The sequence below is a fragment of the Fusarium odoratissimum genome (genome assembly GCF_000260195.1).
Source record: "Fusarium odoratissimum NRRL 54006 unplaced genomic scaffold supercont1.13, whole genome shotgun sequence".
Taxonomy (NCBI): domain Eukaryota; kingdom Fungi; phylum Ascomycota; class Sordariomycetes; order Hypocreales; family Nectriaceae; genus Fusarium; species Fusarium odoratissimum.
In genome coordinates, this window is record NW_022158699.1 from 60,780 (window position 1) to 84,186 (window position 23,407).

General features: G+C 47.9%; 8 protein-coding genes across 8 annotated transcripts; 4 read left to right on the plus strand and 4 right to left on the minus strand.

Annotated features, from left to right (window-relative positions):
- Nucleotides 1–368: 368 nt before the first annotated feature.
- On the minus strand, nucleotides 369–2,242 carry FOIG_08383 (uncharacterized protein; the record flags this gene model as incomplete). Its single annotated transcript, XM_031208416.1, has 2 exons — nucleotides 369–599; nucleotides 683–2,242. The coding sequence occupies 2 exons, from the start codon at nucleotides 2,240–2,242 to the stop codon at nucleotides 369–371; spliced, it is 1,791 nt and encodes a 596-aa protein (XP_031061422.1).
- Nucleotides 2,243–2,574: 332 nt separating this feature from the next.
- Nucleotides 2,575–5,130, minus strand: FOIG_08384 (beta-glucosidase; the record flags this gene model as incomplete). The annotated part of the gene is made up of 4 exons (XM_031208417.1): nucleotides 2,575–2,976; nucleotides 3,040–4,303; nucleotides 4,367–4,973; nucleotides 5,034–5,130. The coding sequence occupies 4 exons, from the start codon at nucleotides 5,128–5,130 to the stop codon at nucleotides 2,575–2,577; spliced, it is 2,370 nt and encodes a 789-aa protein (XP_031061423.1).
- A 697-nt stretch (nucleotides 5,131–5,827) lies between these two features.
- Nucleotides 5,828–7,496, plus strand: FOIG_08385 (uncharacterized protein; the record flags this gene model as incomplete). Its single annotated transcript, XM_031208418.1, has 3 exons — nucleotides 5,828–5,972; nucleotides 6,031–7,102; nucleotides 7,163–7,496. The coding sequence occupies 3 exons, from the start codon at nucleotides 5,828–5,830 to the stop codon at nucleotides 7,494–7,496; spliced, it is 1,551 nt and encodes a 516-aa protein (XP_031061424.1).
- A 995-nt stretch (nucleotides 7,497–8,491) lies between these two features.
- On the plus strand, nucleotides 8,492–10,351 carry FOIG_08386 (uncharacterized protein). Its single transcript, XM_031208419.1, has 4 exons — nucleotides 8,492–8,895; nucleotides 8,945–9,721; nucleotides 9,775–9,847; nucleotides 9,891–10,351. The coding sequence occupies exons 1-4, from the start codon at nucleotides 8,633–8,635 to the stop codon at nucleotides 10,131–10,133; spliced, it is 1,356 nt and encodes a 451-aa protein (XP_031061425.1). The 5' UTR covers nucleotides 8,492–8,632; the 3' UTR covers nucleotides 10,134–10,351.
- Nucleotides 10,352–14,067: 3,716 nt separating this feature from the next.
- Nucleotides 14,068–15,472, plus strand: FOIG_08387 (uncharacterized protein; the record flags this gene model as incomplete). The annotated part of the gene is made up of 4 exons (XM_031208420.1): nucleotides 14,068–14,460; nucleotides 14,512–14,703; nucleotides 14,755–14,859; nucleotides 14,912–15,472. 4 exons carry the CDS (start codon nucleotides 14,068–14,070, stop codon nucleotides 15,470–15,472), a joined length of 1,251 nt encoding a protein of 416 aa, XP_031061426.1.
- A 735-nt stretch (nucleotides 15,473–16,207) lies between these two features.
- On the minus strand, nucleotides 16,208–16,363 carry FOIG_08388 (uncharacterized protein; the record flags this gene model as incomplete). The annotated part of the gene is made up of 1 exon (XM_031208421.1): nucleotides 16,208–16,363. The coding sequence occupies one exon, from the start codon at nucleotides 16,361–16,363 to the stop codon at nucleotides 16,208–16,210; it is 156 nt and encodes a 51-aa protein (XP_031061427.1).
- Nucleotides 16,364–17,275: 912 nt separating this feature from the next.
- Nucleotides 17,276–18,434, plus strand: FOIG_08389 (uncharacterized protein; the record flags this gene model as incomplete). The annotated part of the gene is made up of 4 exons (XM_031208422.1): nucleotides 17,276–17,481; nucleotides 17,747–18,050; nucleotides 18,103–18,142; nucleotides 18,205–18,434. 4 exons carry the CDS (start codon nucleotides 17,276–17,278, stop codon nucleotides 18,432–18,434), a joined length of 780 nt encoding a protein of 259 aa, XP_031061428.1.
- A 2,317-nt stretch (nucleotides 18,435–20,751) lies between these two features.
- Nucleotides 20,752–23,261, minus strand: FOIG_08390 (uncharacterized protein). The gene has a single exon (XM_031208423.1). It carries the CDS (start codon nucleotides 22,972–22,974, stop codon nucleotides 20,800–20,802), a length of 2,175 nt encoding a protein of 724 aa, XP_031061429.1. The 5' UTR covers nucleotides 22,975–23,261; the 3' UTR covers nucleotides 20,752–20,799.
- Nucleotides 23,262–23,407: the final 146 nt, after the last annotated feature.

Genomic DNA, 23,407 nt, shown 5'->3' on the forward strand with positions numbered 1-23,407 from the left:
ATACTCTTTATATTATAAATTTATAAATAAAAATTATCTTTTTATTTTTATATATAATATCATTATAAGACTATATAAAGCTTAAAATACTAGTTTAATAATAATTTTATTTAGTCTAATATTAAAAATTAAGAATATAATACTTTAGTGTAATTAGGCTGGCGGGATCCTGGGGTAGCAGGTTCCCAGTCCTTTGACTTAACCCACTTAGTGGAATGAGTGATCAATTTCACGCATCATAAGAATCAGGGCATATAGTGAGTTCGTACCAAAACAGGACCTAAGTCGCCGAGATCAACTCTTTTTTTTATTAATGAAACTTGAATGGAAGCTTTCACTAACAACAGAAGTATTCTGATTAGTAAATTTCATCCTGACTCCATCAGGTTAAATGGAATTTGCAACTCTATTGTATGCTTATCTCGACTAGTATCAATCCAACTCTGCAGACTTAATAAGTTAACCTGCTCGCTGGCATCAAATATGGATAAGAGTCTAGCGAACTCGCGCAGATACTCTGTTGCTCGCCGTGTCCGCTCTTCAGAAGGATCATATGGACACGATAACAGCGAAACAGCGACGTCTCTGACTTTGTACACCTATATTTGTTTAAGAACAGGATGTTAGCGTGAATCAGGTTTTTTAGACTTTTTTCCTTGTGACGAGATGAATATTGACTGACCAGAGAAAGACCATTCGGTTCTAGACTGGGTTGAGAGAGTGAATTCAAGAGATGTAGGAATTGTCGACAGATATCTTCGCGTTCATCCCATGATGCAAAGTCTTGTGGTCTTGGGGATGAGGTAGAATACGCCATCGAAGGACTCGTGAATCCCTTTCCACGCTGGCCGCCAAGTGTGTCAATTTGATCAAGTAGCATAATTTGAAGCCACAATTGCGTGACGTGTATATTGGCACGAATGGCTTCGCGCTGTATATTTGCCACATTATCTCGCCCAGGCGAAGTAGTAGGAGCGGCGGCTGTAGTGGACTTGTTCCATGATCTGTATGCCGGCAACACCGTGTCGAGCATAAACTTGAGGTGATGCACCCTATCTTGGAGAGACGCTAGACGCACCGCGGGATCTTGCACGTGGCTGCAGATGCAATGCCTCTTGGCATCCGAACCTGGAGGTCTTAAAGCAGCCGAGAAAATGCGCGAATGGATGTTGAAGCCCGAGGTCAGAGACTGAGAGGCTTCAGTCTCAGGACATGGAAGGATGCCGCTGGATGATATATATTCGTCGTCCACGGGAACCGGCATGAGGTCTTCGAAATTGATTTCACATGACATTACAGGGTCGAGAAATGTCAACCGCTCGTTGCGCAAGTTATGCATCTGATGCAAATAGCCGTAGAACATCAACCAAAAAGCCTTTTTGCGCAGTTGGACCTCTATGGCGTCCAAGCCCGCATAGCTCGAGATGTGCTGCACTTCCAACAGACGTAACAGCTGCATGGATTCCACTTCAAACATCCGCCAGAGGTTGTTATTGCCCGTCTGATGAAACGTGACGCCTAGGAGAAAGCTACTCGCCCGTTTTTGATGACTGACCGTATCGAAATACGTCGTGTCTCGAAAGCTTTGGTTGAGCTTGTAACAGCAGTTCGCCATCTCTGAGCGTGTGCGGAATGGCAGGGGACTTGAGAACTCGCGATAGGTTTGCAACCTAGACGGCAATAGTCCGACAGTAACGGCGCATAAAGAGACGATCAATGTGAGAAAATCATCATCGTGTAAGTCACGATTCCCGTCAAGGTCTGTTTCAAACGATGGGCGGTGAATCACAGGGATCAGTGGATAAACGTATGTTACATAGTCGTTGAGAATGAACCGCACAAGGTCTCGCGGGAAAAGGATGTCAGTCGCATATGGGAGTATACAGCTTGCAGGTGACACAGAAGGCTCTGCAAGCGATGTAAAGGAGCTCCCGGGGTTTGAAAACGACTGTGGCGAAGTGGGACTCTGAGCTTCTAGACCCAAGTCGGCTTCTGAAAGGGCTGACCCAGAAACGCTGAGTCGGTACTCGGTCTTCCTTTTCGGGCCTCGTGCTTTCGATGGTAACTGAAACGTGCACTGGGAGTTTGACTTTTTGCAGTTGTCGCACGTCATGGACGAGTCTAGTATATTCGTCCAGAGCAGGCTGCCCTGGGAACCAAAGCTGCATTTTCGTTTCCGGAGGCGACATACATCGCATGCTTGCCGTGCAACAACCCTGGAGGAAGTAGGACTCGTTGACATTTTTAGTGAGTGTCAATCTGGAGAAACGATATTGGTAATAGACGCAGAGATTTGACTTAGACAATGACAGCGCTGTCGATCCTCGATATTTGGCCAATGGGTAGGGGTGGAGTAGCGCCTTATCGCTAGGGAGGATTGAGGAGACGGGCCGATCCATCCCCGCTCGAGATATGCTAGAAAGTGCCACGGCTAAGTACCCGAAGGCCGGGACGCCTAAGACTATGGTCACGTGCACCACTTGAGTCATTGTTACACTACTCTAAGCATGAGGGCACAATGCTTATTTGCATGATCTCTTCTAGGTCTTAGTCTATTCTATATATCCCCCGAAATTAGGGTGCGAGACCGGTCCAATATCTTGTTTTGTCTACCGCGAATGTCGCCACCAATGGCGTATCCGCACTGCTCGTACCAACCAATACCCTATACTCACCCCTCTCGCTACACCATTTATCACGACCCTCATGCCAGTAGCTTGTAGAAAGGACCGTATCCATATCAATCGTAACTTTGCAAGCATCATCAACCTGCACGTTGCGATTCTGGAGCGAGAAGGCGGTGTATGATAGGCCGTGACCGAAAGGACACAGAGGTTTGCAATCGATCTTCTCGTAGTACCGATATCCTACATATACGTCCTCGCCGTAGAGGACACGTCCTGCCTCGCTACGGAAGTTGAAGTATGTAGGGTTGTCTTGAAGACGACGAGGTATCGTCAAGGGCAGCTTGCCAGCCTATTGTCAATGTCAGCTATCACTTCCGGATTCTCTGCCTAGTCGGATCGGGAGAAAGCTTACTGGGTTCACGTCACCAAATAACACATCTGCGATAGCATTTCCCGTCTCGTTGCCACCGTACCAAGCATGGCAGACAGCTTTAGCGTCGTCGATCCAACGCATACCAACAGGTGTGCCTGACTGAACCACCACAGCAGTATTGACGTTTGCCGCAAGCACCTTAGAGACAAGAGCGTTGGTATGAGCGCTCATATCCATGGTAGTACGGTCTGTGCCCTCGGACTCCAGCTCACCATTCAGACCCACGACCAGAACGACCTGATCCACAGACTTGGCTACTTGCGCGGCTTCTTCAATGGCTTGAGCAGGGTCAATCCGTCTGCACGCGCCAAATCTGAACCCTCCGTGCCGACCACCGACGGGACCAGAAGGTGGCAATTTGCTTGTTTTGAAACAGCCCCATTCCACCCGGACTTTATAGTCTTGGCCCGCAACTAGTTCCATGCTGCCCTTTTCCTCCACAGTACCAGAACCGAATAGCGTCTCGCCTGGTTTTTGGTCCTCGATGTTGCTGATCAAGAGTGCATCGTTGATGAAGAGCTTGCCTGTGCCTTCCACTCCGAGTCCAAAGTCGTAGAGGCCACTCTCCTCAGGTGTGAAGATTCCTTCTGCCTGAGAGAACCAAACTGGAGCCAGGTCAGGGTGTTCGTAGTCTAAGAAGAAGCAATTGGAATCGGTAAGAACGCGCTCGTCCAACGGAACTCGATCCTTGATTGTCGCGGGTTCATTGTAGGCCCTCCAAGTGAAGCCCCGTTGACCCTTGTCAGTCCTAAGCACATCGCCCATCTGTGGTAGCATCTGGTGGTCCATTGCGCCTTGTGAAAAATGCACTTTCTCACATTGCTTCGCGATGCCATCGTAGGGTGAAACACTATAGTATGGAAGAAGCGACGCGCTGCCGCCTCCACAAAAACGGGTAATCTTGGCGTTTGGTCCAATGACCGCAGTGGTCTTTGATTTGACAAACGGCAAGACATTATCGTTGTTCTTGAGAAGGACAATGGACTCTGACGCTGCTCGTCGCAGAAGTGCCTGGTCTTGTGGGCGGTTCAATCGTTTCTCGGGTGCGTTCTCAGGCACACCGGAGGCGCGCGAGTAATTGATGAGGTTGAGGATGTTGCGCACGCGGTTGTCGAGCTGTTCTTCAGTGACTTTGTTGGCCATGATAGCATGGGATAATGCTGGACCTCTCCAAAGCGTTGGGCCAGGCATTTCCAGGTCAAGGCCAGCGTGAACAGACCCTGTTGTGCTATAGGTACCAAACCTAGAAGGTGAAGCAAAAAAGGTCAGAAGGATGATCTTTAGATGTTTCCGTAAGCCCACTCACCAGTCGCTCATGACGAGTCCGTCAAACTTCCACTCCTCCCGAAAAATCTTCTGCAATAGTGTCTTGCTCTCCGAGACATGTACGCCATTGACCTTGTTGTATGCTGTCATGATTGCCCGAGGATCACCTATACTAATGGCAAGCATAAATGGCAACAAGTAAATCTCCCGCATCGCGCGCTGTGTTATAATCACATTGACGGCCATGCGCTCATGCTCCATATCATTGCAGGCAAAGTGTTTCAGCGTAGTTGCGATGTTCTCCTTTTGAACACCTCTTGTGTAGTACCCCGACAGAATACCAGAAAGCAGCGGATCTTCAGAGAAGGACTCAAAGCCGCGGCCACCCAGTGGACCCCTCTGGATGTTGAGTGTAGGGCCAAGCACGCAGACAACTCCCTTCGCCTTGGCTTCCCGACCCTGTAACTGTCCAATCTCAGCCAATAAGTCTGTATTGAATGTCGCGCCCAATGCTGTCCCGCATGGGAGACATGACGAAGCAACACTGTCGAAGAATCTTGTACCGCGAACGCCGTTCGGTCCATCGGAGAGGCGTATGGATGGTATATCGTGGTGAGGTAATGGTGTCGTGTGCCAAAAGTCCTTGCCTATCCAAGAATTAACACCCGAATGGAGCGTGCTGTCGTAATGCGAAGTTTGGATCTTACCTGCAAGAAGAGCGACCTTTTCGTCGACTGTGAGTTTTGAGAGTAGCTCGTCGACGGATAGCTTATCTGCGCAAGTATCGCTCAAGAGTGGCGACATGATAACGGGATGGAATAGGGACCGGGTGAAAGAACTTAGATTGTCCCTAGCTTGAGATCATGCGTGAATAGATAGTGCAGTTTATCACTCTCTGAGATGTGTATCAGAAGTGTTATTTGCAGATATTCAATACGGCCGAGAATTAATTGCCCTCATGTTAGCTTTAGCTTATCACTCTTATAGGCCACTTCAAATTCAAATGATAGCCAATCGGTCCTGACCTTCTACCAAGCCTAGACCTGCGTCTGGGACTTACTAGTTCTGGCAATTCTCCGCCTCCGCCATATTGCCTCCTCCGCCTAAACGACTACGTATATTTCTCCGCCAATTCTCCGCACAACTGACTGCCAACCTCGCTAGAGGCCTTCTAGGCCCTGCCAGTGCTGTCATCAAAACCTATCGGGCCCATGCTGGCCGACCTAGCCGGTATCACCAGGTATCACCAGGTCTGGAGAAACCCCAGAATGGTTCTTATCTTGAATCAGACGCTAAGTCGCCCCGACCCCAGATATTGATTCCACCAGATAAAGTTAGACCCCCAACCTTTCGGCTCCTCAGTCGAGTTGGGGAACGAGATGCGACTGTCTATAAAGTTGAAGCCGAACCCATGAGAATACCATTGCTCAAACATCAGCACAGAAACCTTGCAAGAGACACAAGGCCTCGCTTTTTCATCAATTGTCTATACCTGAATATCATGAGTGCCAGCGAAGCTCCAGTCAAGAGGGCAGACACCGTCGCTGACACACTGGCGTCGGTGTTACCTTCAGATGGAAAGCCTTGGTACAAGCAGGGTCATCTATTGAGGCTCAACTTCATTATTCTCTCCCTGGTCATGTTCTGTAAGTCCCGCGACAATCCCTCCTCGCATAATTGACGAGGCTAACATAGTCTCATCAGCATCCGCCAACGGATACGATGGTTCTTTGATGAACGGTCTCCAAGCGCTTCCCAAGTGGAACCAGTTCATGAACATGCCACAGGGTGCTTGGCTTGGATTCATCAACGCCATTTACTGGTTCATGAACGGTTTTTCCTTCTTCCTCGCCGCCTGGACTTCGAACAAGTACGGTCGCAAGCCAGGACTTTACATCGGCTACGTCTTTCTCGTTTCTGGCACCGTTCTACAGACGGCAGCACATAACCCAGCAGCCTTCATCGCCGCTCGCGGCCTACTTGGTGCTGCAGCAGGATGGTACACCAGTGGTGCGCCCCTGCTCATTAACGAAATCGCCTATCCCACCCACCGAGCCATCGCTTCCGCTTGCTTCCAGTGCGGCTTCTACCTTGGCAGTATCATCTCGGCATGGGTAACATTCGGAACTAGGAACTATGGCAGCTCCTGGGACTGGCGCCTTCCATCGCTGATGCAGATCCTGCTTCCTGCTTTGGCTTTCCCTGGATTCTTCATTGCGCCTGAATCTCCTCGATGGCTTGCGTCCGTAGATCGCAACGAAGAGGCAGCTCAGGTCATCGCAAAGCACCATGCTGGTGGAGATATCAACTCGCCTCTAGTCCAATTTGAGACTGAGGAGATTACAAACACCATCAAGGCCGAGCAGGAGGCCCATGCCAGTGCTAGCTACGCAGACATGCTCAAGACCAAGGGCAACAGATGGAGACTGCTTATCTCGGTTTCTCTGGGAGTGTTCAGTCAGTGGAGTGGTAACGGCGTTGCCTCGTACTACCTTGCTCTTGTCCTTCAGACTGTTGGTATCACCAGCGTTACTCACCAAACGCTCATCTCTGCATGCCTGCAGGTTTGGAACCTTATCTGGGCTGTCACAGCGGCAGCATGCGTCGAGAAGCTCGGCCGACGACCTTTGTTCCTCACGTCTGCCGCAACTATGTTGGCTAGCTATATCGTCATTACTGGATTATCGGGCTCTTTCGCAAACACAGGAAACTCTGCTGTGGGCGTCGCTGTCATTCCTCTCCTTTTTGTCTTTTTCGCGGGTTACGATATTGCACTGTAAGTCACTAACGTACGTCTAAACGGTGCACAGTGCTCAGCTAAGACGGACTATTTTAGGACACCACTAGTCATCGCATATCCCATTGAGATCTGGCAGTATCAGCTCCGATCCCGAGGTTTCAGCGTCATGTGGTCCTCAGGTATTCTGGCTGGCATTTTCAACATGTTTGTCAACCCGATCGCACTTGGGAGTATCGGTTGGAAGTACTACTTCACCTACATCGTCTTTCTCATCGCCTTCCTCGTGATCGCCTACTTCTTCTACCCTGAGACTCGAGGCCGTACCCTCGAGCAGATGACATACATCTTCGATGGAGAAGATGCTGATACGCAGTACTTAGAGGGCAAGGCCAAGGTTATGTCCGTGGAGGTGGATCACAAGAGCGGATAAATGGGATTGCATGAAGCTCGATTGCAATTGGATAAAGCTGCCGCTCACAAGAGCCCCAGGTATGGGGAGTAGGTGAACATTTGAACTGGAGCTACTATGCAAGTGTGCAAGGCTTAGTAGGAAGGGGAACCTAGCTTCCCCAGCCTATCCAGCAGTCGACGATGTACTATTTGCAAATGAGTCTTGATTATATGGCTATGTCAACTTCCTTTGCGCTTCACAAGACCATGCGATATCCTTGTGCACAGTAAATCCTGACCCGCCGGGTGAAGCTGCAACCGGGTTCAGGGGAAGTGGGTATATCCCCGGCAACCAATTCCGGTAGATGACCCAGCATCATCATACGAGGAAGGCCAGATCGACAGGGTAAATAACCATATCTGGCGAGGATCCCCTTCATTCCCATGGACGCTTGGAGTCATAAGGGGCTTTCGCGTCGCCTCAAACGCGCGGCTGTGTTCGCGAGCGTGGAGTGAATGGAGCCTTAGCCAACGTCAAGGCGAGGCAACACGCAGGAGAGACCCCGCAAAACCCCAAGCGACGGAGAGCGGCGTCGACACTATCAGAAAAGTGCCACTCTTATCAAACCGGGGTAGATCCAGAAAGCATCGCGGGAAATCCGGGGAGAATCTGAGCATGCGGGGTCGGATTGGCGAGATTGGTGAGCTTGTACATTATTATCTCATTCAACTCGACTCATGTAAATAGCATGCTCCATATCCTTAAACTCACGATTAGTAATACAAGTAGGGATAGGGTTGGCAGTATGATGAATGTCTTATCTTAAATTAGAGTAGCAATTAGAAAATAATAATCAAAATCTGCTTAAAATTAACTATGCAGGCAAGCACTTTTAAAAGCGACCTCTGTAAATCTGCCGCTATTTAGCCATGCCGGCCCGATATGGCCGGAGAGCTCCACAGAAGTACTACGCATTAAGCGCTCCAGAGCTTAAAATACATACAGCAGTACTAAAGTGAGGTAATAATTGGAAAGTTTTATGGCCATGATCTGTATTGTCGGGGCCCCGGACTTGATGGGCAACCGATTTTTCCCCCAAATGGAAAAAACGAATTGGACCTCCACCTGGCGACTCAACTTGAACCTTTCTTTTCAACCCTCCAAGTGTAGCGACAATGGCGACAATGGCGACCATTACGCAGGCCGAGACAGGCACCGAGGCGATCGAGCTTCGCGACCAAAAAAATGCCCCAAGCAATTCACTCGACGACACTGAGCCACCGCCTTCATCCAACAAGCCCGATACCGCAGAACTACTCAAGCTCTTGAGTGCAGGCTTCTCCTTCTTTGTCGCCGGAATCAACGATGGAAGTATCGGAGCCCTGATTCCTCACATCATCCGAGATTATGGCGTCACCACGGCCATTGTCTCATCAGTGTGAGTTAAAGCTCAACGTGTTCAGTTCTCAACCTAACCGTCCTCCTAGTTACGGCGCAAACTTTATGGGATGGTTTATTGTCGCCTTTTCTAACACTCATCTTTGCCAAGTCTTTGACCTTGGCTCCATGCTCGCCCTCGGAGCTATTCTGCAAGTTATTGCACACGTTCTGCGATCTTGGAAGCCGCCATTTGCCCTCTTTACCGTGACCTTTTTTATTAGTAGTCTCGGCCAAGCGTACCAAGATACGCACGGAAACACGTATGTTGCTGGAACAAAGGCATCACATCGATGGCTGGCCTTTATTCACTCCATGTACATGGCGGGTTGTCTCGTGGGGCCCTTTGTCGCTACTGCCGTAGCCGCAGGCACTCCGAAATGGTTTCTATTCTATACGTTTCCTCTTGCAATTGGTGTTCTTAACGTCGCCTTTGTCTTTTATGCATTCTGGGATACTCTGAGACTCAAGAGAAAGCGGCCACTTACCGAGCGGACTCTCGAGGCTGATGAGTTACCGGCTTCAAGGAACGAAGACGCATTCTCTTTAATAAAAGACACATTTAAGAACAAGGGTTTCTTACTTATTAGCTTGTTCTTCTTTTTTTACCTTGGCGCCGTCCTCACAGCCGGTGGATGGGTTGTTGAGTATCTCATCGTTGTTCGCGACGGCGATATCAACCAGATGGGTTTTGTATCTGCTGGCTTTAATGGAGGATCACTACTTGGACGAATGCTGCTGGCTGAGCCCATACATCGCTTTGGGGTTCGTAAGATGATTTTCAGTTTTACAATTATCAGCATCGGCCTTCAGTTGCTGTTCTGGCTGTACGTCACCCGACCTCGAGTCATGCGTGGCTGGACGTTGTTAACGATTACAGGGTTCCAAATATCATTGCTGCTTCCATCGCTATCAGCTTTTTAGGATTCTTCACGGGTCCATACTTTGCTACAGTGAGTCACTCCATTGTACGGTAGATCAAGCTGACAAGATCAGGGCGTCTCGGTCGCTTCCAAACTCTTCAATGATCGCATCAAGTCCACGGCCCTGGCGTTTGTGTTTGTCTGCGCACAACTCGGAGGTTGTGTGTTCCCAATCATAACTGGTCTCGTGGCATCCAGCGCCGGCGTCAAGGTTTTGCAGCCTGTTCTTTGTGCGCTTTTGGTCGCTACAGCCATTTCCTGGTTGTTCGTGCCCATGCCCAAGGAGAATGACAATCCGACGTTGCACCAGGAGTAGGTTCGGAGTATAGACTTGGCCGACATGTAATGATATCTTGATCAAGTTTGTGTTGGCATAGAAGAGTTTTGATTTGCGAGTGTTTCCATTTAACTAGAATTTATCGTGACCGATATTGCAACCCATTCTACCACATTCATGGACCAACCCACCTGTACCATCCATCGGAGTTCTATTATTCATTGGTGAGAATACTATTAAAAGCGTCTGGCACTGGCACTGGCAAACTGATTTTATGCCACTCAAGGGTCTCACTAATATCTTCAAACCATCTTCACTTGCTACGCATGCTCGATATCCAAGGTGCCAAACATCATCCATATCTTTTTGTGATGTTACCTGCTCCGTTCAACGAACGTTCAACTGAAGCTACCCAACCAAGACTTGGCGATTCTCTCTCCCTTCTCATCATCCTCCAACACATACAAACTCCAAGTCGTTATTTTTCTCATCCTCCATCATGGCCCCTTCCCCTCCTCCTCCGCCGCCGACCCTGTCGCCGATATTCAGATCTCGCCTGAAAAGCAAGCTCTCTTCATCTCTTCTCGCTTAACTTTGTGGAAGATTTGTCTGCGCCTCTATCGGCGCTCTCCCTTGAACCTCTTGTGGTGATGCTTAAATTAGAGGACCCTCGAGGGGATGCCTGAAGTAAAGAGACACGTACTATTGGAAGGAATAGGTCTCAATCGTCATTTCTCACATCTTGAGGACCATGTGCACAAAGGTCCGACCAACAGCTGCACCGGCTTCAATAAACGCCTTGCAGCCCGCGTCAACACCGGGACACAAGTCTCGGACTATAAAGAGGAAGAGTAAGCGGACGATAATGAGATGATGTCTACAGCTGGCGGTTCAAAGTCATGGCCATGTCCTCGAGAAGTGCCTCCAGGCCGCACCCGAGGGGTTCATGGAGAGTTTCCCTGCTTGACACAAGAGCCCATAGGAATGCAAACAAGATTCTTTCACGCCTGCCTATCTCAGGCTTTCAATAGAGACCAAGGTGAGTTTTTCTTGCTTGTTGCTGAACTATGATGATGAGTTGTTCGACGCATTGACTATGAACATCCCGCTGCCACATGCAACTACATCCCGCATTTTTAGATTAATAACTCACCCTCTTCACACCAACAGATAAGAATTTCCCCTCCGAGAACGCCAAAGACTTTCTTAAGATAGTTATATAAGTATGATAAGGTGTTAAGAATACCCTTATTACTATTAGAGTAAATAATTTATTTCTTAGTAAATAAGAAACCCCTTAAAAAGTACTACTTAAATATAAAACTGAAATAATAATTATTATATTACTTGAAATACTTAATATGAGTAAATACTTATATTAATTATTGTATTATTTATATCTTGTTGATATTATAAAATTCCATGTAGAAATTTAATCGCCGGCAACAACACTATACATTGTCTTAAAATAGAACTCGACGATATTTCCCTCGTCTGCTGTGATGTTACTAAGAGCGAATCCCAATTCCCCCTCTTGCCAACCTCGACTTTGTGGGATATAGCGGATGCCGCGGCGGCAAGCATGGCCAAGGTGGCAATAATGAGAATATTAGAGTGCATATTTGATGGAAACGAATCAAGGTCAATCGAGCATTGAAGTTGAGAACTGAGATAGACGTGGAAAGGCGGCGCTTGGATTTAATGACCAGGCCACGTCCCCATTCTTGCCCGTCGTCCTTTGGCGTGTTTTCTCACTATTATCTTGAACACTGATTCCGAGAGCCTCTTGCACGAGCACGAGCACGATCAGCAGGCGGACAGCCCTCACAGTCTGGGTTACATCGCCGGTATATGGCTAGGCTCACATTGATTGGGCTGATTGGTCTTGGAGTCAGCTCTGTCCCAGGAGCTGAGCAGCCATGAAAGCCTTGGCCAAGTGACCGGACGCCAGCCGGATCTACAATACATTGCAAGGGTGGCTTGAGGCTCAAAAACCTCTATTTCTATACTGCATCGACTTAACACATTTCACATGCCTGGGTCCATACGTTAGCTCTAAACCTACCGGAGCATGTGTAGTGCTTCGCCTCGCTAATCGCCATCCAATAGTTAAAATCATACTGTAACCTTAACTATACCATTGTCTCCCTCATTTTCCGAGCCACTTTCGTTGAGTACATCTTCGCTGCTAACTTGAACGGCTTGCTTTATACGGTACATGGTCAAGGTGGCAGGTTGAAGGGTGACTTCGAATGTTACATACTGTGAAGGACTTCAAGTGGCCAATTGATCCCTTGCCTGGGGATCAGAAACACAACGCTGTTGATCATTGGCTTACTATAGATATAAACTGTGTACTTGACGCACTCGCATTTGCGCCACTCCGGAGTTGTTCGATTGGAGTCATCAGGAAGCAGACCCTAATTGCCCTCCGTGAGAAAGCATTCAAACGGCCATGTCTAACCAATAAATGCTAATAATGACTAACCGCTGAGGCTGCAAGCTAACAAGCCTCGTACAGTATGTAGTGCCGTAGGTGTAGCGATGGGCTTTTGCCAGATAGTTGCAGCCAGCTCTGTTGGTATTTCAATAAGCAAAATCAAGTCTGCATTTAATTCCTTTAGGTTACACACCATCCACGCAAATTCGGTCTGTGCAGCAACCATTACAATCAAGACGGCAGCATGTAATGTTATTCTAGGTTTAGTGGGAGGCTGCATGTGATTATCGAAACTATAACGCCATGGCTTGGATCGACAACATCTGCGGTGCAGGGTCTAACTACACTAGGATACTGAGGTAGTAAAGCAGACATCCTGCAAGCCGACACAACACTGCCAGTTTCTGCTATGTGGCCCCGCTAATCTCGATCTCTCCCCATTATAGCAAATATGCCACCCGCAGAACGACCTCTAGAGGAAGCGACAACCATATCGACAGCACATCTGCCCCCCTCACAAACGCCGACGCTGCCATGGTGGTTAGTTACAGTGCCAGTAAGCAAGCTAGATAAGCAAACCCTAACACTAAATCAGTACAGAGACAAAACGAGTTCGCAACATAGCGTGGTGCATAATGACGTGTTGGTTACTATATTGCATGTTCGTGGAGTGCGGTGGCTACAGGGGAAGTTCCGAAGGAAAATAAGCTCCCGGCTTGCCCTATCAGCTTGCCAATGTGGCATGCCAACTTACGGATACAGTAGGCACATGTCGCATCCTTTTTTTTCTACTTAAAAGGATCATAGGTCTTCCTATTGACCTGTTTAATAAGCAACCGCATATCCCCATTAAATTCGATCAAGATTGCTTAGATAGCAATAAATTTAATTATAAGGCACAATTCCATCTAGAACAGCTGTAGGCGAGTTGCCCCTAAATCATCTCTGCATCTCAACGCAATACACCATCATCTCAATCTGTGGATTTCAGTAATATTCGCTTCGACACACGGGTATGAACCAGCGAATGTTAGTCAAGGAAATCAAGGGCTCATGAAGGTTCAAGAAGCATTGCCTGAGGCTGAGGTTGTCATCTTTTTGGCTCATGTTATTGGCCAGAATGGCCATTACGACCCTTTTCGAAGCCAGGAGTGATTGTGGCTCTTTATTTCTTGGATCATGAACACGCCTCGAAGCCTCTTTGTTAGAGACATTTCGTAGCCACATTAGACCAGAGTCATAATGCTTCGTTTCTATACGTCACTCATCGTTACATCGACTCTGTAACCTGACATCTCTGATTGCTTTCCTCAATAAATGTCCACCCTACCAAAGGTTCGATGCTTCCCGGTGAGGGAAGCCAGCTGGTAAGATCACGTTTAAACTTTTTTGTGGCCAGCAGAAGTTTGCTGCATGTTGCCAGCTGTCACTTGACGGTGATGCCCGTCTCGCCGCAAGCATCTTCAGCACCGCGCTGCCCACACAGGTCTTAGTTCCCAGTATGTACACAAGTACCACATAACCAGCCGTAGCATGTTTCTTCTCAGCCGCCAAGCGTCAGATCTGCCTGGTGACAGTTATCTTGGACGCTTCCCTCTCTTCACATTCCCTACTTCCCGCGGCCTGTTTCTATCATCAACCCGTAACTCAGATCTCGCATATTCTGCCTCACCTCGACTCTTTCTCCTCTTTGACTTCTTAAACAAGTATCGCTTCTTTGTGTATGAACACTGTGTTATATCAGAACGGCGAGAGCCTGTGACCATGTTGCCAAAGCAGTTCCTGGGACTATCTTCCATCCTCGTGGGATCTTGGGCCCAGAAGGCCCCTGAGACCGTGGATATAGAGATGACCGAGGCCCCCTTATCGACGAAAATTACTGCTACTACAACGGCAATTACGACACATACGATTAACGTTGGTGCAGTTAGTTAATTCTTATATTAAGTTCTTAGCCTGCACTAACCTATGGTATAGGCTGGACATAAGTTTACTCCTAATGATATTAAAGCGGATGTCGGAGATATACTCGAATATCGTTTCTATCCCGACGCGCACTGGGTAATTCGAGGAGACTTTGACAACCCATGCATCCCATACGAGTACGTTGATGTAGATAGGACAGGCTTCTCAAGTGGCCTCCAGCCCGTCAAGGCTATAACCAACGATGTAAGTGGCTAAGCGGTCTAATACCCGAAACAGCAGAACTAATGCTGCCAGGCTCCCCGATTCCGGGTAAGAGTCAATAATACCGAACCCATCTTTTATTACTGCGGTGCTCCTGGATCCTGTGTCAGGTACCATATGATGGGCGTTGTCAATCCCGTAAGCCTGACTAAAGATTGTCATACGCCCAACCTGTTGACAATAAGTGTAGTTGAAGAATGAGACCTTGAAAGACTGGCTTAAAAAGGCAGATAATGTTGATTACCAACTAAGGCCCGGCGAACCTTTCCCAAAGGAAGGCCCCAACACCTCGAGTACATCTGCAATACCTGAACCGACAAAATCTGCAATACCCGAACCGACCACCTCAGGCCAAACCGGCAGTTCATCTTACCACCCCTCTAATGGGAACAGTCTCAGCGGCGGCGCAATTGCTGGCATTGTAATCGGTAGCGCGGCTGTACTTCTTCTTATAATTTGCGTTATCTACCTCTGTGGCAGACGTGGTGGCTTCAACGAGGCATATCGCAAAGCCTTCAGCAACAACGCCATGCCTAGCAACCTGAACGGAACACTACCTGTGGTTGAAGCTGGGGTCGGCTCGCCGAATAGTACAGCCCCGGGTTGCTGGGTATACAAGCCTATGAGTCCAATAGCTAGCAGCTCCGGCCAGAGTCACGGCACTAGCCCACCGATTACTCCTTCCCACAATTTCCCGCAGGATGTTACAAGGATGATGTCGCAAGACAGAAGCAGCTTGAACACAAACTAGTATGACCTCTCTGCCCTAATCCAGCCCTGTGGGATAATTGCAAACAAATCTAGCGTCCCTAACTCCGATGAACTCACACCTCAACCTCCGCCTCTACCACCAAAGGAAAAGCTTGTGGCGCCAGCTGAGTTGCCTGGGCAAAGACTCGAGGAACCAGCGGTTGAGATGCCTAATTCTGTGGGCGTGGGGAGATAGGCTTTGCAGACGTTTTACATAAGGCAGGCAACAACGTTTTGCAGCCAGGTTAGGAGATGAGGTGTTGGCCTTTGAAGTAAGATTTAGGGCTAGGTCTGAATATTGATCAGATTGTATTAATAGCGGGCAATAGTGTGGTTTGCATAGAATTAAGGTATATTTAGGGAGGTGGAAAGTGTATTTCGTAAGGTGGATAGGGATAAATAGGGTAATATATACAACAAGCATATATTGCAGATAAGTATGTATTATACTATATCATATGGTATAAGAATAGCTCGCCGTCTACCCGGTCACCCTGAACGTGCGCCATAGTTTGTCTCCAGCCTCGTCGAATAGCTATGTCTACCTGCCAGTTATATATATATATATTCCAGGGCTGTCATCTCTATCTCTTTCTGATAAGTATTATTAGGCATTGTGTCTATAGTCAGAAGCTGAAAGTCTTACCTCATAGGCTATTCTAACTGCCTTTACCTAGCCAGATCCCCGATGTTTCATACGAGCGGATAGTCATTTAGAATTTATGCTTATGCTTTCCTACGCAGCCTTGAGAAGGGTACTCCAAGCACCATCCTTGTCCAAGGACTCGACTACCTCATCCCGAGCCCAATGCCGCCCTTGCGCCTTAATCTGGTATCCAACGTGCGTACCCTCTACACGGGGCCATTCAAAACTCTCACCGAACTTAATCATGGTTGATCTCCGCGGCTTGAAGCACATGTCTAACACCGCCCCTTCCTCTGGCTTCTCCGAAAAAGTCCGAAGCATGGCTGCAACTCCTCTCTTTCTCAGTGGCCGGCTCCAAGTCGGGTACCGTGCCCACAACGTAGCAATTTCCCGGAAGTTGTGTGACTTGCCCCGTCATCTTAATTGGAGTCATGAATGAAATCCTCAACTTCGTTGTCATCTCGATTCAAAACGTTGATGTTCGGCCATGGAGATGGGAGGACAATGCGTAGATAGAAGCTCGTGATGCACCTCTAGCTCCGAAAGTGACACCTTGGACAGGCTTATCGGTTGTGCCTCGTCGGCTCCCATTGCCCTTTTCCGGTGGACAACCTGCGCAGTGACGATGATTGGGCTGCCTGAAACTCATGAGTGGATATAGTCCCTGTTGATGTGTGGAAGATGACGCGGTGAGCGACTTCATTGACTTTTACTGTGGTGTTTCTGAGATATGTTCTTGGCCGTCCAAGTTGCATCCTGTTGTTCTGGCAATCCCTTCTCTACTATTCAAGAGTGGTATGCAGGTCGCGGCGGCCATCGGTCCACCTGAAACTCATAAGTGGATATAAACCCTATTGATATATTATATCTGCGTGGAGAATGACGCGTGGACGCCGCGCGGCCGGTGATTAAAGCATGCAATCTTCAAGCCTCTGCCGAGAGTGTAAAAGATAGGGACTGGGTAGCTGCTGTGTTACGCAGATCATTTCCATATTCAAAGCCAATGGGTTTATTGGTAAAATCGTACTATATTAGACTTAGGTCCTCCCGTAACTCTATTCAGACAACTCATATAGGCTGACTGGTAGGCTGAAGCAGGCCACCGGATCTTCTCATCAATAATTTGTTAATTGGCCAAGATTGATCGCTCTTTCAACCATGTTCTTCATTCTATTTGCAATACTGGCTCTGGTACTCCCGGTACCCGCCATATCATCCAGCAACGGCACATGCACACCCGAGACAATTCAGACACGTATTGAATGGGCGAATATGGCAAACGCTGACAAGGAATTCTACCTGAAGGCAGTAAATTGTCTTATGCAGCTGCCTGCTCAGACAGGTATAAATGGTACAGTCACAAGGTTTGACGACATGAATGCCATGCATCAGGTGCAGGCGAAAATAATTCATCTGGTTGTCAGCATTCCCTAAATATATTGCCGGGATAAGAGGATATGCTTTGTTAACTTAGCTCTTCATAAATACAGGCGCAGTTCCTGCCATTCCACCGTCTCTATTTATATGTATATGAGCAACTCTTAAGAGAGGAGTGCGGGTATAAAGGACCGACGCCGTCAGTCCTACCACTACAACTATATTTTCCTAATCCCGCCACTGACAATATAGTTGGTGGGATGAAACCCGCGACGCAGGCAATTTCATGGGCTCACCGCTCCTTGATCCTCACACAGGATTTGGTGGGAATGGGACCGATCCAGATGGATGTGTTATTGATGGTCCTTTTGCAAATACCACTCTTCACATTGGTCCGGGCCAAACTTTGAAGGACCATTGTTTATCCCGCTCAGTTAACGAGAAGAATAGCACCCTCGGCAACGAAACCTATGTTCAGCAATGCCATAATAAAAGCAGCTACCGCGACTTTTGGGAGGCGACCGGTTTCACAACCCATGGCGCTGGTCATAGTGGAGTAAGTACACTGAGAGGAGAGATGTGAAACATCCGACTGATCGGCGTTATAGATCGGCGGAGTCATGGGAGAGATCGATGCAAGTCCCGGAGGTAAGTTTATATTGTCGGTCCCTAGTTGCCCTCCCGCCTTGATCACGAGCTGACCAGCTTAGACCCGCTCTTTTATCTCCATCACGGTTTTGTAGATCGTCTTTGGTGGAAGTGGCAGTCCGAAGACTTTGGCAATCGCCTATATCAACTAGGCGGCCCTTCCACGCAGGGAGGATATGAAGAGTTGACTCTAGACTACGTTATGACTACCTACGGCATTCGTCCGAACGTTACTGTCAGGAATGTCATGGACATCCAGGGCGGATATCTCTGCTACAGATATGACTACTAAGAGAGGAGATAGGGGTTTGAACACTCCAATCTAATCTTGTGTTAGTGTTTATATATTGGCTTAACTAGTTGCAGTGCCGAGCGCTCTGTATTTATTAGATACAGTAATTATAGCTTGTTATATTATACTATATAAAAAGAAAGTAACCCTTTACTTCTTAAAGTAACTATTTTAACACCAATATTAGAAAACCAGGACTAAACTGTCTCCTCGAGACAACTTGCTGAGCAGACACTTTGGTTAGGGGACTTCAATCAGATGGCCTGGGGATATTTTCTCGGTAACTAGCATGGGGGCCCTGATATAAGTGAATTAGTTGCACCAGCTCAAGCTCAGAATCTTACTGGCTTTCCTTCAACATTCATAGACGCTAGCTCATATAAAGTATTTTGCGACGAGGCAGTAGCCTTTACTTCGCAGTTATGGAAAGACAGAGTGTCGGCTGAATTTTACATTTAGCCTAGCGTTCTTTATAGTTTCGATGATATTATAACAGAGACACCTGTCTCCCAGGTTGCAAAGGCCGCCAAAGCATCATAGATTAAGAGGCTTATTAGGGGGTAGATAATCCGCAATGCTATACTAAACTGTATATAAACTATAAAAGCCCAACGATTTATTGCTATGCGAACCGTCCTAAAAGAATTAACTTAAGAATTATACCATTGCGAAATAGCAATTAAACATATCTATGGCCAGGTCCTTATCATCAACTCTGCAATTTTTCTTCGCTTGTTTTCGAGTAAGGGCCTCAAGTAAAAGAGCCGCCCTTTTTACATTCCTTGTGGCTCCGTGACTAATACGAAATGCTGGTAAAGTCTCTAGGTTCTGATTCTGAGATTTCAGCACCGGTCTCGCCCTCCCCAAGGCCTTAAGTTGCTCAATGGCCCAACTGCAGTGCTCATCAGTTTCGCATTCTGCCCCAAAAAGGAACACTGGCCACATTAGAGCCGGGTGGACTGTCTTCTGTTGAATCTTTTCATCCGGTTCTCCATATGAGTTCTTCATATGTTCCCATGTCTCCTCTAGTGCGTCTTTTACTGCTTCAGTATACGGAAGATGCCACCAACAGACGCGGTGAAGATAGACGAACAGGATCCAGAAGTTGGCTAGATACACGCTCGAGACTTCTTGTACTCTCGTTACGACGTCGGGAGCGACGGACATCGACAGTTCAGCCGTAGACAGAGATATAACAGATGGACACTGAGCCCACAAGTCCCAAAGCTTGCTGTCAATCCGCCTCCCCTCCAGAGCAACTTTCATCTCGGCATCTGGGGTAAACCGCTTGCGGTGATGTTTATCAAGGGCGCTGATCTGGCGACAATAGGCTTGCGTTTTCAGGTACCATTCAGCAGCTATGTGAATAACGGCAGTGAAGTGGAGCTTTCTGAGCGTGAAGTCCAAGCAAACGCGCCCCATCATGATATACAACTACTGGAAGTCATGCAAAGATGGCCGAGATCTTGTAACTGCATTCGATCAGTGGTCTCCGTTCAACATTCTCGGTCATTAGGCTTAGAATGGCGTCGCAAAGTATAAGGCTGAGTAGGTCACGATCTGATCACGCGTGGAAGCTAGAAAGGAACCGAGTCTGTTACCGAATGCGCTGCTGAACTCAAAGAGGAGTATGGTTAAGACAATGGACTTGGAGAGTAGCAGTGTCTTACTATGATGGGATCTCAGTAAGAAGCACGATGTTGCTATTGGAGCGAAAGACGTCATGCTTTACCTCTCTGATCAAATTCTATGAAAGAACAGGCCGATGCCTTCAAGAAACCCTTATCTCGGTCCGGGTGTGTCAAGTTCAATAGATGCGATCGAACTTGATGGTAATTTGAGAGGGGCATCCCTGAGAAATGGTACTGGGATTTGAAAGATGAACTGTATTGATTAAGTCATTTGCGGCCAATGCACGCCAATGTCTTGAGTCACGGAGTTAGTTGACATTTTTCTCACAGGTGAAGTGTCTGTGACGCCATTTCTTTGGTGTTCGATAAGCCTTCTCGTCCCGGAAATATCTCCAAAGATTATTTAATCTTGAATTGTCCCCTTCACTTGAAGTATCAACGCCTTGTGTCGTAGTGTTCTTTCGTCGCAGATGTGGTAGTACCCGACTAGCAAGGAGGGCGATGATAGAAAGTATTAGGCAAGTATGGCTTCTTCATATACTCGGCTTTACTCGAGGTGCAAGGTAAGTATATTATGCTATTTGGTGCCAAAAAGGCTTCAGAAGGCGATGGTATGAATAATAATCATTCCTTGGAAGCCAGCCTCATCAACTCCAACAATAGCAACATACTGATATAGACAGCTAAGAGCAGAATTAAATGTCCAGTAATTTTAGAGAGCAGTACAGTATATATTAACATAGTAAGAAAGATTGCACTTCACACTCTCCACTTTCTATCAGGCAAAGTGACTCTCCGTTCATAAACCCTTCCACATAAGCCTCACCGACAACTACAAATCCTTCCCCTCGCGGGCGTAAAATGAGAGGGGTACTACATCCAAACAAAATAGCAACAAGATCACCGATTCTGGTATGGTTTTCCTCACGGTCATCAAGTGAGTTATCAGGGGCCCAGCCCAAATAACCCCGTTTTGTGAGCATAAACCGTCGCTCCATGACCATTTCCCTAACATTGCAATACACATCAACATAAGTAGACTCATGCGCATCAGCTGGAATGGAATCCGTAAAGAAGCTACCCAGTGGATGTTCGCCTAGCATAAAGTCATCATGTGCCTCCCGCCAACCTTCCCACTTGTAGTAGTAGCCTTGCTGGTTTGCAAGCCACGACCATTTTCGCTCAACGAACTGCGGGAAGGCTGTCAGAAACGTAGACGGGAGGCACGAGAGAGCCAAGTTATGCAACTGAGTTCCGCCGTGATCTGTATGGCGTAACCCTAGCAGTGCTCGCATCAGGGCATTTGATGTCTCTTCTCTGTTCCCATACGCGCTTCTCCATGAAGGATATGGGATGATGCTATCCGAATCCCATTCAAACGAGTATCGTTCGGGCGCACCCAGTCCACCAACCGCATCCAGCACGAAACCATCGCACTGAAGGCATCTCCAGTCGTCAAGAAACCTGTAGACAGAAGGGGTGCCGTTGTCGGCATTATACACTGTCTCCGGTTTTGGTGGAAGGGTCGAGGCCCCTGTTTTGCTAATTGAGCCAGTGAAAGTTGAACCAGGTCGCCATGATGGCATTCTTCCTTTCCAGGTCCAGTCTGCTGCCCATGCGGGTGAACCGTTTCTCCCCCATGGATTCGCCAACCGTAGAGGCTCGAGACTGTTAGTATGCTTAATAAAGGCCTTGGCCACGGCTGCAAATAGTATTGGAGGGCTGAGGCTATAATCATGTCCGACCTCTCTTGCGATTTCGGGGTCCATCAGTCCGAGCAGACCGAAAACTTTGTCCCTGACATCCCGGCACTGGCCAGAGCTGGCGACCTGTAGGAGACGCCGGAAACCAAGACGGGTGCCGATACCTTCACCTTCATACGAGATAAGTTCACGAAGCGCCTGGTGAACAAGATGAAGGCTCGTGATGTGCCATCCCGAAAATCTAAGATTCCTTCGCTTATACTCTCTCTCCAACAGAAGATCCTTGAGGGTCCAGTTATGTCCACGATACAAGACTGAAATACCGTTGCAGAAACATTCCCAGTCTAGAAGCTCATCATCACACCGTAAAATGGTAAAGGATGCACCCATTACAACCTCCTGGATAACCCAGAGCCTCGACCAATACGACCGTTTCATGAGCTCGTGAAGAGCGAAGAAGCCTTCCTCTCGCACGAGGCCTGGTCGCTGAATAAGCAGTTTGGTTAGCTCCTGTTCATCTTCAGATAGAGACGCCAGTGTTCGAAGAAGGTGGAAGGCATCCTTAACATCTGCCCGTCCATTGTTGTTTCCAAGCCATGAGACAACCACCCAAGCTCCGCCATAGATCTCTCTCATTTTCCGAACCTGACTTCCGCGCTCGACTTCATCGTTTTGGTTGATGCAAATGGCGTCGATCCAGATTTTATAATCACCCTGGAATTCTTTGTTGATTGCCAGTGCTCGCAAGGCAATCTCGAGATTCTTTGTAACTGGAAACGGAGTTCCATTCAATAATATGATCTCCCGTTTCTCTTCCCCCCAAACGTACGACAGAGCGGCAAAGTCGCCCCAGCGGTAACGGTGAGCAACTTGAGATGGCTCAGGAACCACAGGGAAAGCGTCTTTCCCCGGTGGAGCTTGGGGTCTCTGATTGCAAGATCGTATCCATTTTGGGAGCACTCGTCGTACTGAGTGCTCAACGAGTCCCGATGCGTGAATGAAAGACAGGTATTCAGGACGGAAGTCTTTCAATGAAGCCGTCGAGAGGTGACATTGGACAAGCGCGCCGGATTGCAGTGGTTTGATTGTGACAAGGCGAATCTCATCCTTACCGTCGTCAAGCGGTCGGTATGGCGATTGCCGAATCAGAGGCTTCCCGTCAGGCGCCGTAGTCGCAAGCTTTGGGGTCTTTTGAGAGTCAGTCATAGGTGAAGAGAATGTACAGCATAGACTTCTAGTTCTTGAGGTAAACTCGCACGTGTGGCTTTTTGGATTGGATTCTTTATACGTCCGTGAGTCTGCAGGCTGCAACTGAGTGAGCCTTGAAAAACGAAGAGTTTAAGATGCTTACTGAGGCTAAAACATGGCACCCACGCAAGTGTAAAATACTCCCGGAATGTAAAGAGCGCACACCAAAAACTCGAAAGTGGCACCAGATAGGGACGCGTGCATAGGCCTTCAGTAAAATTGCATGCCAAAAGTCTGGAGTTACCTGACTAGAGATAGGTGTTGTCCAAGGATTCTTGGTACTCCGCACATCTGTCAGGTGGTGGCGCAGCAGCACAGCCTCCGCCACGGCAGACTTGACTTTTGGCACCGCAAGCTTGTAAAGGGTTAAAGTCACATACTTGCAGCACGC

What these genes read in the sequence shown, in the direction of transcription:
- FOIG_08386 (XM_031208419.1), top strand. Translation starts at nt 8,633, where the DNA reads ATGGCGACAATGGCGACCATTACGCAGGCCGAGACAGGCACCGAGGCG. An exon ending in CTTCAGTTGCTGTTCTGGCT is followed by an intron (nt 9,722 to 9,774) that starts GTACGTCACCCG and finishes TAACGATTACAG; the next exon opens with GGTTCCAAATATCATTGCTG. An exon ending in CGGGTCCATACTTTGCTACA is followed by an intron (nt 9,848 to 9,890) that starts GTGAGTCACTCC and finishes TGACAAGATCAG; the next exon opens with GGCGTCTCGGTCGCTTCCAA.
- FOIG_08390 (XM_031208423.1), bottom strand. Translation starts at nt 22,974, where the DNA reads ATGACTGACTCTCAAAAGACCCCAAAGCTTGCGACTACGGCGCCTGAC.